The sequence below is a fragment of the Papaver somniferum genome, chromosome 2 (genome assembly GCF_003573695.1).
Source record: "Papaver somniferum cultivar HN1 chromosome 2, ASM357369v1, whole genome shotgun sequence".
In the NCBI taxonomy this organism is placed as follows: domain Eukaryota; kingdom Viridiplantae; phylum Streptophyta; class Magnoliopsida; order Ranunculales; family Papaveraceae; genus Papaver; species Papaver somniferum.
The window spans coordinates 213,668,605-213,681,061 of NC_039359.1; the positions used below are offsets into that span (position 1 = coordinate 213,668,605).

Consider the following 12,457-nt stretch of genomic DNA (forward strand, 5'->3'; position numbering starts at 1 on the left):
GATGGTGTACTCGATATTGATTGTATATGGGGTTTTATCTTGCAGTCCAGATTGGGTTTAATCGTATATTCAGTGGGGGTCTGTTAGCTTGAGATTTGGGGTGCTTGTGATGCTTTTGGTCCGATAATAATCTGGTGTTTTGTGGTTAAATGATTTGAGTCAATGGGTTCTGTTTAATAATGTTTGAGTCGAAGCAGTAGATTGCAGTGGTGAACGAATGGGTGTTCGTCGAGATGGCGCTACTGATATTTTTACTGGCAAGGAACGTGTTGCCAATGGAGCTCAGTTGGCTGAGATGGACATGTAGTTGGCTGAGATGGCAGCGAGGCAAGGAGCTGGTCGACTGGTGGATGTATGGAACCTTAAGAATCGGCAGCAGCAAGGATAGGTGATGATTTTATGGGTTTCGAGATGGATATGTTGGCTGGTAAGTTTAGTACGAAGAGAGGGCTCGGACAAGAGATGTAATTTTATCATGGGAGAAAAGGGTATAAATGGCTCAGGGATAAAAGTGTATCTTGGATTTCCAGTAAAACACCCTCCGGTTGGAAATGAGAGACTCTCAGGCTTGAATCAAAATGTAACCACGGAAAGTTGAAGAATCTGGTGAGCCCTTATCCTGTGAAATGAGACAAGTAGCTGTAGTGGAGGAGGATGTGGTGAGCCCTTATCAGATTGGGGGACATGGTAAATATGAGGAGCCAGAGATAGTGATTTAAAACAAACAGGTAAAATGTTTCCTCTTTCTTCCCTCTCTTTGTTAGAAATAGCCAACCGGGGACCCACCATCACTTAATTCCTTCCCTCTTGTTCTTCCCTATCTTCCCAAAAATGGAAGAGCTCAAAGGAATAATGCAGCATTTTTTCTTCATACAATCAATGCCCCCATTAATTATCCTAGCTACTCCCTCCTTTTTGTTTTATATGTCTTTGTTACAACTCATCAGATCTGAAGAAAAAACTGATTGAAGGAGAAGACCAGACTAATAATTCTTATACCAGAAAAGTAGACATGTAGGTTTTGTGTTGTTATCCAAGTAGTATGAGTGTGTTTAATTTCTCTTTTGATTCAATTTTTGTGATTAATTTCTCTTTTGATTCAATTTTTGCAGGGAGTGAAGATGTTGTGATTAGTTTGCACAAGTAGAAAACCTATTGCACAGGTTTTGTGAATTTTCACAAGAGTTTCTGAATTGGAAATCGATTTGAAGAACCATTCCATGATCAGACTAATTCCTAAACCTGAAGAAAATATACAAGTAAGTTGTATGTTTTTCTTTCCCTAATATATAACTTGATTGTTTGTCTCTCTCCATAACAACTTAAACCAGAAACCTTTTTTTTCTCAGTAATGATTTGATTTCACTCCATAAGTTTGTTTGTCTCCATAACAACTTTGAGAGTAATGCCGTATTCATGTCCTGAAAGGTTTTGATGTCAGAATTGGCCATACTGTATATGTTCAAATGTGTACCTTTGTTCACTGATAACGGATTTTTTTGACTTAGCATCATGTACCATAATCTGAAACAAAGTTTTTTGACTCTTGATATGTACGGCATCTGAAATACTGTTTAGAGAACATACTGTTTAAAAATACATGTATATCATGTTTAAATGTGTATCTGGTATTTCTTAATTGATAATGTAAGGAATTATGAGGTCTGACAGATAAGTATGTTTTGTGAAATTTCAGGACTTCATCTGTGTTAAAGAAAGCAAAAAAAAACCTGATTTCTGTAATTTTGTATGTTTAAATGTCAATTTCAGGGCTTAATCTGATCAAGAAGAAGAAGAAGAAGGTTTGGTGGTTCTCACTACTAGCTTCCGGCATTCATCGTTTTGGAGGTAAAAGAAGCTCATGTTTTTGTTTTGTGAATTTGATTGCAGATTACATTTCGATTGTTCACTATTAGATGCCCCATTTTCCTAAAAAGGGTTCAGCAATCTATAGGTCTGTAAGATCGAGGCAGTAACGAAAATGAAACCCTTTGTTAGAGTTCTATCTAGATTGGAAATTGTGTTGATTTTTTGAATTTCAGTTAATTGTCTTTTATGATTCAAAACATTAAAAAAAAAAAGATGCAGTCGCCCCATATTAGCATTGCATAACTTTAATTAACATGCGACTTAAACTAATGATATTGTTATTAACAGACATAAGTGATAGTTACAACGCCTAATTAGAATTTTATCTATTATTTTTGCTAGTTGCTTGCTTGTTTAGGGAACCACATTGAGAGTAATGCCGCATTCATGTCCTGGAAGCTTTTGATGTCAGAATTGGCCACTGTAGATGATTAAATGTGTACCTTTGTTAACTGATTACGGATTTTCTGACTTAGCATCATGTACCATAATCCGAAACAAAGTTTTTTGACTCTTGATATGTACGGCATCTGAAATACTGTTTAGAGAACATACTGTTTTTTTTACTCTTGATATGTACGGCATCTGAATTGTATCTATTATTGTACTTCTACAGATGGCTGCTGATTCACCAACCTTATTTTCCTCTTCTCCCAATAGTACTCTAGATCATGCAGGACATCATGGGTTATCGGCACCTGCGATAGCTGGGATAGTGGTAGCAGTTGTACTTGTAATTTGTGTTGTTGTTGCTGTGTTCTGCTACTTCCAGAGAAGGAAGAAGCGGTTGGAGATGCTAGTACGTACAGGCAAAGGAATGCAAACTTTGGAAGCTTCGCCCCAGCTGGCTAATCGGATGCAGCCTACAGAAGCTGGTAATGCTGTGCGCCAGCCCACTATTCAGCTGCACAACATCGAAGCTGGTAATTGCTCTTCAAGGGTGGAAGGCGAGTTTTCCTTTGGTTTCCTACAAGAGGTAACGCAAAACTTCAGTGAACAAAATTTGTTAGGCGAGGGGGCATTTGGGAAGGTCTATAGAGGGAAGTTTCCGGACGGGACCGAGGTTGCTGTTGAGAGGCTGAATCTCATATTAGGTGTAGCTGGGTTGATGGCGTTCCAGGCTGAGCTCTCCATTTTGAAGATGACACACAGACACCTCGTATCTGTGATTGGGTTCTGTAACCAAGGCGTTGAGCATCTGATTGTTTACGAATTCATGGAGAGCGGAACACTACACCAAAAGCTCTTTGAGTGGATTGACACTGGTGGCAACCCCATGAGCTGGGATGAGAGGATTGTAGTGGCGCTAGATGTGGCTAAGGGCTTGCACTACCTCCACAGTCTGTCCAGGGAGGCCTTTGTACACAGGGATGTAAAATGTAAAAATATCCTACTCGACAGGGATATGAGGGCCAAAATCTCGGATTATGGCCTGGTGAAGGCAATGACAGATGATGAGAAGTCGGTGGTGACCAAGTTAGCTGGAACTCGTGGATACCTTGCGCCTGAGTATGCAATGACTGGTCATTTGTCGATCAAAGCTGATGTGTATGCTTTTGGCATAGTTCTCTTAGAACTTATTACAGGTCAGACGACAGTGGATGATGGTCAGGCAGGGAAGAATTTGGCGATGCGCTTTCGTCCCGTCTACAAGAGGGGCATGGAGAATGTGAGAGCTTTGGTCGACCGGTCACTCGACCCGGATGCGCAGGGCCTTAATGGAGGCTGTGAGGCTTGCAATGGAGTGCACGCGCACTGATCCAAGGGATCGGCCTGGTTTTGCAGAGATTACTGCCAGGCTGGGGCTTGTAGCTGAGAGATGGCCCCAGCGTGCAGAGGAAGAGGAGGAAGAAGAAGAAGAAGCTGCTTTTGACAGGGAACGTTTTCTTCGGGATTTGGGTAATGATGGAGAAGGCACCACGGCTTATTACAGCGTCTGGGACTTGGAGCAGGGTCAGTAAGAAGAAACAGAGATCAATCAGCAATTTACGTGGAGAGCTTAGTTTGACTCAACTTGGGGAGTTATGTGCGTACATAGACTTGGCATTCAAATAAGAAGAGTAGAAAACGTACAATAGGGAATGGTTTTGATGAAAATGAAGTGGTTGAAGGTAATGGAGTCTAAATTTTTTATATGTATATCATTTGATGAGAGGTTGGCATCTAAATCCCTAGGATTCAGCTGCATTTGTGGACAAAGTGAATCACTGCATATAGATGCATTTGGGTTTTTCTTCTTACCTATTTTTTGTTGTGATCCCCTTAGGAATGAACCAGGTGCATGTAATTAGTTCATTTCATTATTTTAGAGGTTTTATTGACATACCTAATTTCTGGTGGGGTTTTCTAATCCGTAGTGATTTGATTTTAGATGAAAATCATTGATTTTGTTTTGTAGTTTGGGGTTATAAATTTGACATGTTAATTTTGAGTGATTCTGGTTAAGAGACGAAGAAATTAGATCTGAGAATAGTGGTGTGTAAGTGAGTCGTCACCTGCAAACTCAGTCAGTCCGGATCATATTACAAGGGGTAATGAAATTGAATCAGATTGTGTGAGTACGCTGTTGAAAGCATAATCTGTAGTGTTGTGGGTGAGATAGACGCTAGTAAAAACAATTGGAATGAGATGATGGTTACTAGAGGGTGATTGTGTTGCTGCTTGTGATGCTGTTGCAGTGAGTTTGGAAATAGCTGACTTGGTTCATCCCAGTCAGCTGTCTGACTCAGCTCATCTGACTTGGATGAACCATCTTTTTTTTCGTCACGCAGCCACTGATAATGGAAATGGATGTTCCAATTCTGAGTTTATCCATTTCTTCTCAGAATTCAATTCAGGATCCCCTGTCATCCGACGATGAGCATATGGGTACACGTCCATCATCATTTTTCCCGACTTGGGCCATCCGAGCCCAACTATATTCCCCGATCTTTTTTTACAAAATAAATAAATAAATGTGGATGCCTCGCAAAACTCTTATTTATTGAGGGTACCTCACATATCCTTCGAATATTGATATAAAGCGTCAAAGCATGGCATTTCAATAATGCTAAAAGTGTTACTTTTGTTGACTTAGTGTACTTCAAATTTTCTGGTCCAAACTCATATCAATAAATCGAATTATACACATACGTATAATGTTCCCAACTACTACTGAATCACGAAACATTGACCACATTTTTGGCCGAATTGAACTTTTACGAATCCAAATAATCCATGTACATATATCGCTCTGTATGCTTGACAAATGAAAACTTCATTCTTACCTAGGACCAAAGATTCATGCTGTATTCATACCCTTCCGATCATAATGCTAAAAGTGTTGGTGTTGTTTGTTAGACTTTATGTTGGTTTAGTAACAAATTAGGTTAAGGTTAAGCTAATTTGTGTTTAGTTCCAATCTAAGCTGGATTGAATTAAGTCTATGCCAGATTAAGAATTGATTAGAGATAAATATAGAGATTATATTAGCTTAATGTTAGCTGAGGTGTCAACCAACTAATGGTGAACGGGTTGGATGACGCATAGCTATCAAGTAATGACTAATCCCTCTTCTAGCCTCTTGTATATATATCTAGAGTTTGTGTTATGCCATAATAATGCTAAAAGTGTTAGTTTAATTTGTCAACTTAATGCTCTTCGGATTTTCTGGGACGAACTCATATTAGTAAATCGAATTATACACATACGTATAACGTTTCGAACTACTACTAAACACGAATCGTTGAACGCATTTTTTAGCCCACCCCAACATGAAATCCTGGTTCCATCGCTGAAGATACTGGAACTATGGTTTTGGAACATTTGGATCGGGTATTTCCATCTGAAGCTGATCATTCTCAGGATGGGAATGATGTTAGAATAGATACATGGGAATCACGCTTGGCCCAGCTTGGATACTACCAGGAACTTGACCGCAGTCATTCGTAAGTAGTCCCCTTCACCGTATATTCTTTTTTTATCCATTTTAAATGATACTTGTTACTCCCTCCGTTACTTTTTAATAGGCTGATTTGGTTTTTAGAGAAAATTAAGATAACCAATCATTGAAAGTGGTCCTCATGACACTTGTCAATAAAAGAAGTGAAGTGAAATGGTCCCCATGACACTTGTCAGCAAAAGAAATATAGTGAAATAGTCCACATGATACAAGTTAAGAGAAAAGTGGTCCCACAAAACAAAGTAACATTTGACTTTCCCAATTAGAAAACCATCCTATATTTTTGAAACATTTATTTATAGAAACCAGCCTATTAAAAATTAACGGAGGGAGTAATATGAGTTGGTCTGGACAATTATGCGCAGGGTGATATCCAACTTTGAGTTATGTTTCGTGACAATATCAGTCCTTCAAGGAATTACTACCCTTTACAGTCAGGGTTTACAATATGGTGGTCCAATCAGCATGATATGGTTTCTTCACAGTGTTCGTTGGTTTAAGCATGGCTGAGACTTGCTCATCTTACCTCTGGTGGTTTTTACTACTGTAGTGCCAAGCTCGCCGGCCCTAGCTGGGCGCCTTTTGCTTCTTGGTTGACTTGCTGGTACTCTTGTGTGTACATATGAACGAGGATGACTCTGCATGTCCAAGGAACGAACGAGGATGACTCTGCATGGCCAAGCAATGAACGAAGACCTATGCGTGATGGACACAAAACACAAGAAGATAAGGTTCCAACGGCTCTCAGAAACGGGTCCCACATTCTAATCCTATAAATACCCCCTCTCCACCAAGAGAGAGGGGATCGAAAAGGAGAGAGAGGTTTAGAGAGAAGTCAAGAGAGAAGAATTGTTAGTGTAAGTTTACCTTTTAAAATTCGCAGACCTGTGTAAACTCCAAAGTCATTCGACTACCTCTGTAATCATCAAATGCATAGTGAAAGCGACAACCCCGTGGATGTAGGCCTTAGTGCTGAACCACGTAAATCCCAGTCTTATTTACATTTCAGCACTTTATATTACTTTTACATTTCGTTTTCTTTATCTTCCTCTATGTGAACGCCTCTGGTGATGATATTAGACGAGGCAATGATAAACCCGAAGGTTTTGAGCCAAGGAATCAATACAATCGTCTCATCAGTGCGAGCATGTGTATAGAATGCGAACATTGTTTGTGAACATATAGATGCCTTCGTGATTTACGTGTTCACAATCTGGCGCTAGAAACAGGGACTTCGTCCCGGTAAAAGATTTATCTTATCCCGTGATTTCACCTTAAACTAGCATATGATTGCCCTGCTTCATTAGCTCTAGCAGTATTTATCTTTTGTTAACTTTATTATCTTCAAAAACACACCCATTATCTTCATTAGCTCTAGCAGTATCTATCGATGCAGTTTAAACTGGTTAAAAGATTTATTGCTTAGATCCACGGATTTACATTTTTTAGATCTCGTACGGACCAGTTTCTTCGGCGGGTTTTCGTACATTTTCAAAGGATCTACGTGCATTTTCCAAGGGATCTTCACGCGTTTTCATGTATTTTCAATGAGTCCGCACTTTTAATAGACCTTAACCCATGTATTTTAACTCATATGTTTTAACTCAGCGGCCCTCGGGAAGTTTCTCCCATCTTGGAATAGGGTATTTCGCAAACTAACCCGATCCGCACGGACATTTCTGTTTCTCGCTGTTTGAAATTCCCTTGTGCAGAAAGAAAGCAACAAAAGGACCCAAGATGGAAAAGACGCAGGAGGCAGGAAAATCCAAAGCCTCGTCAAAGGAAGCACCAAGGACAACCCCGGTCATCACCCGAAGCAAGCAGAAAGGAGACAAATCCAAAATGACTAGTCAGAGGAAGGATACTGCGGAAATCACTTCGCCTATGAACGCTAACTCCGTTGCAGCCGCGGCTCTCAGAGCAGCGGCGACAAAGTACAGTACGGCTGCGGCATCCCCGAAGGCTGCAGAAACCAACAAAACTTTTTCTACGAATCAATTCCATCAACCAAAAGAAAGGGTGTCTGAATCCAGAACACATCAACCCGCGCATCCGCCAACATTCAGAATGCCATCAACAAACGATCAGAATCAAACTGTGCCGGCAGTTCTAATACCGCAGATGAGCACTCAGCCTGAAAGACCAAATTTGGAAATGCCAACAATCGAAGCTGATCCTCTACCACCTTTAGTGCAAACCGTAGAAGAAGGCGGCACCATGGCCGTAGTAGCACGAGATGGGACTCGTAATCAGGGGTCAAACCAATCACATCGACTGATGGCTGAGCTTGAAGAATTGAAAAAGAGCCAGCAGGTTTACGCAGATGCCGTAGCTTTGCTGGCCAGAGAAAATCAAGATTTAAAAGACCGGATTGCCCTAAGCACGAAGACCATCCAACAACTTGATGAAGCAAATTCAAAGGCACCAGAACCTAATCGAGACCGAAGAGTTATCGTAGCAGACGCAGCTAGGCGAAGTAGCGCATCCGACCCGGATTATAATGACGAAGAGTCAGACTATCACGGGCAGGAGAGCGTAGGGCACCACCGCGCGATGAAAGAGCTGCGTGATGAAATGATGGCTGAGATCAGGCAGTTAAAAACTAGACAAGGCGGGGGAAGGTTAGAAGAGGTCATGAGAGAGGCTAACTCCACGCCCCTAACTCATCGCCTGGCCAACACCCCTATTCCGCTGAAGTGCCCTGTCCCGACCTTCGAATGCTATGACGGATCCAGTGATCCCGCTGCACATATTCGGTATTATAACCGTGTCTTAGACAGATGGAGTCAGAACGACGCCGTACTCTGTAGATACTTCCCATCAATCCTGAAGGGATCGGCTTTGTCTTGGTTTGATAATTTGCCGCCTGACTCCATCCACTCCTACGATCAACTCGCAGAAAAGTTCTTAAGAACTTACATGTATAACAAGGCTGTTAACACCGGAATGGATAAGCTCTTTTCGCTGGAAATTGGCTACAAGGAAAACACGAGGGAATACACTAACATAAGGCACAAGATCTGCCAAGCCACAGGGAGTGTGGACCCAGTAGTAAGTATCAACTGCTACAAATGGGGATTAAATCGAATGAGTCCACTATTTGTTGAGATTCATGGAAGCGTGCCTAAGACAGAGGGAGATCTTAGAATAATTATTGAAAAGTACGCTCGTCTTGAAGAAATCCAGCGTGAGAACCCGAGGGCATACCCGCAGAGGTCTCACCATACCAATTCCGCAGAACAAACCAGTGGGGCCAAAAGAAATAGCTCGGTGGAACGGCCTCACGAAGATAGGAAGGAACGAAGAGATGAACGACGAAAAGACGATCGAAAATTCGAAGATCAAGTTTACACGAAGGTCAATGCTAGCTACGCTCGGATCTTGCGAGAGATCAAAGGAAGGGAAAATTTGGAGTGGCCGTGGTCTAAGGGAAAACAGCCCCCAAGAACTGAGAAGTCTAAAGATTACTGTGAATATCACTGCTTCAATGGACACCAGACCGAGAAATGCAAAAACCTCAAAATAATGATCCAAAAACTGATTGATGCTGGAAAACTCCAACATTACATACGAAAGGAGGTCGTCGAGGATAGATCCAAACGGACCAAGACAGTCCAACTTCCAGAGGGAAACCGCACAATCAACACCATCTCGTGTTCTGAAGCCGCGGGGCCCTCCCTTACAGCGCAGATAGGAAAGAGACTACGGAATCAGTTCGAGGACCACTGCGAATTATATAAGATTGATGGAGTAGAGGTGTACGAGCACGAAGAGTGGATGGACGCACCTATTCTCTTCGATGCTGAGATATCAAAGAAGATATGGAAGATCACAACGATCCCTTGGTCCTAACACTACCAGTGGCTGGATGTAACCTCAAAAAGATCCTCATAGACGGGGGAATCTCAGTAAACGTTCTATTCTACGACGCATTCAAACGAATGAAGCTCCATGATGAAAAACTAATGACCTCTTATCACACCATCTACGGATTCAATGGAGCACCCACAAAGCCATTGGGAGACATCGTGTTGCAGGTTAACGCCGGACCCATGAAAGTAGAAACACGATTCAGCGTGGTTGACGCCCCATCCCCCTATAACGCCATTATTGGACGAAAGTGGTTACATAAACTCAAAGGAGTGGCGGAAACTTACTACCAATATCTCAGATTCCCTACACCTGAGGGAGTGATGGAAATCAAGGGAGATGGGGTCTCTGCAAAAGAGTGCCAAACCACTCAGGATCGTATCAACAACGAACAAGAAGAGCAGCGAAAAACCCGAAGAATTAAAAATAAAGAAGCCGCGAAAGAAAAGGCCATAGACCTGTTCCTCAAGGAAACCACAGGGAGGGGTTTGACAAAAGATGATAAACACAGAAACAGGTATTTCAGCAGCCAACGAAGGACAGAAACATACCAAATAGCAATCAAAGAACGTCCCAGTCCTCGGGGATCCGAATCCGGTGTTCACACCAGTAGATCCCGTAAAAGAAATCAACATAGGAACAGAAGAAAACCCGAAGATGATCAAAGTAGGGACCATAATGGACGAAAGAAGAGAAGATTCCTTGACCAAATTACTTAAAGAATACGCGGATGTATTCGCCTGAAATCTAGGAGATATGCCGGGGATTGACCCGAAAATAATCCAACACGAGTTGCGCATCAAACCAGGCACGCCACCTTTCAGGCAGAAAATAAGAAAAGTTGCACCGGAGTATCATAAGGCAGTGGAAAAAGAACTTCGGAAACTACTAGAAGCAGGGTTCATCAAGGAAGTCAAGTACCCTACATGGATCTCCAACATGGTCTTCGTTCCTAACAAAAATGGAGGGGTTAGGATATGCATCGATTTTACTAACCTCAACAAGGCATGTCCAAAGGACAGCTATCCCCTGCCAAGCATAGATCAGCTGGTTGAAGCAATAGAAGGATACGAAGAGCTGTCATTCATGGATGGATATTCTGGCTACAACCAAGTAGCCCTGGCAGAAGAAGATCAACTAAACACAGCATTCTACACCCCACATGGCCTTTATTGCTACACTAGAATACCCTTTGGACTTCGAAACGCAGGGGCAACATACCAAAGAATGGTCGATGCTATCTTCAGGCCATGGATTGGTAGTACCTTAGAAGTCTACGTTGATGACATGCTCGTAAAAATTAAGCTGCGCAAAGATCACCACCAGGATCTGAGAGATATCTTCGAAGCAATGAGGAAACATCACATGAAAGTAAATCCAGAAAAATGCACTTTCGGTGTCACATCAGGGAAATTCCTCGGATATCTGGTAACAAAAAGGGGCATTGAGGTAGACCCAGCGAAGATTCAGGCCATAGTAGAAATGCAGAGACCCAGGAATAGGCATTGTCATCACCACCCCAACTGGAGAAAGGATCGTACAGGCACTCAGGTTAGAATTCAAAGAGCATACTAACAACATCGTCGGATACGAGGCAGTCGTACATGTCCTCCGCTTAATAATAGAGATGTGGGTAACCGATGTAAGACTGACAAGTGATTCGCAGCTTGTCGTACTACAAATAGGGCTCGAGTACAATTTGTACGATGACACCCTCTCAGCTTACATGGCCTTGGTCCAAACATTGGCATCACAAATTCTGAACATCAAGTTCCGGTACTTATGCAGAAGGATCTCAGGCACGTGGATGCCCTAGCATATATATCATCCATGTTGAAGGACAAAAGCATCGAAGCTATTAAAATAACAAGGGTATACGAACCTTCAATTGCATCGCAATTCTCCTTTGCTACCAATCAAGATACAGTGGAAGAAAATATCGAAGATCAGGTAGGAGAAGACATCCATAACGATTTTGACGAAGAAGATATCCTGTCAAGAGCAAATCAAGACGAAGATTTCAGCAACGAAGATGATTGGAGAATGGTGATCCATGCGTTTATCGAAGATGGAACCTTACCCGCGGATCACAAACAAGCCAGGAAAATACTCTCCAAAGTAGGAAGATATGATCTTCGGGATGGGGTCCTGTACAAGATATCCTTCCTCGGACCGTTACTACGTTGCTTGTCCAGAAAAGAGGGGCATGGAATTCTAAACGACATCCATTATGGTGACGCAGGGAATCATAGCGGCATGAGATCACTAGCCGACAAAGCAAAAATGCATGGATATTACTGTCCCACAATGATACAGGATGCCAGAAGAATGTCCCGACGATGTGAAGAATGTCAGCGTTTCGCCAAAAAGATACACGCGCCAGCAACAACGTTAAATTCTGTAGAGATCCCGTGGCCGTTTGCAAAATGGGTTATAGATATCGTCGGGCCTTTCATCGAAGGATCATGGAAAAGACGATTTTTGATAGTAGCCACGGACTACTTCAGTAAATGGGTGGAAGCTAAAGCCTTAGCCAGGATCAGAGACGTGGATGTGTTTACTTTCATATTCCAAAACATCATTTGCAGGTTCGGCATACCAGCGGAAATCGTGTCCGATAATGGTAAGCAATTACAGGGGAAAAATATAGACATGATCTTCGATACTTTCAAAATAAGGAAGAACAAATCTACCCCCATATACCCTCAAAGCAACGGACAAGCGGAAGCCACTAAAAAGACCCTCGCCCTTATCCTCAAAAAGCAATTAGACGAACAT

General features: G+C 42.1%; 1 protein-coding gene across 3 annotated transcripts; it reads left to right on the forward strand.

The window, feature by feature from the left end:
- Positions 1-6: 6 nt before the first annotated feature.
- On the forward strand, positions 7-4,266 carry LOC113350455 (receptor protein kinase TMK1-like). Of its 3 annotated transcripts, none has more exons than XM_026594595.1 (4): positions 7-728; positions 1,113-1,259; positions 1,697-1,848; positions 2,486-4,266. In XM_026594595.1, the coding sequence occupies exon 4, from the start codon at positions 2,486-2,488 to the stop codon at positions 3,626-3,628; it is 1,143 nt and encodes a 380-aa protein (XP_026450380.1). In that variant the 5' UTR covers positions 7-728; positions 1,113-1,259; positions 1,697-1,848; the 3' UTR covers positions 3,629-4,266. The 3 variants fall into 3 exon arrangements, with proteins under 3 accessions (XP_026450380.1, XP_026450378.1, XP_026450379.1); XM_026594593.1 differs by having other exon boundaries at positions 1,771-1,848; XM_026594594.1 differs by lacking the exon at positions 7-728 and adding an exon at positions 750-1,014 and having other exon boundaries at positions 1,771-1,848.
- The last annotated feature ends 8,191 nt before the right edge of the window (positions 4,267-12,457 follow it).

Bases quoted from the DNA above. Each gene is read 5' to 3' on its own strand.
- LOC113350455 (XM_026594595.1), top strand. From the start codon at position 2,486: ATGGCTGCTGATTCACCAACCTTATTTTCCTCTTCTCCCAATAGTACT.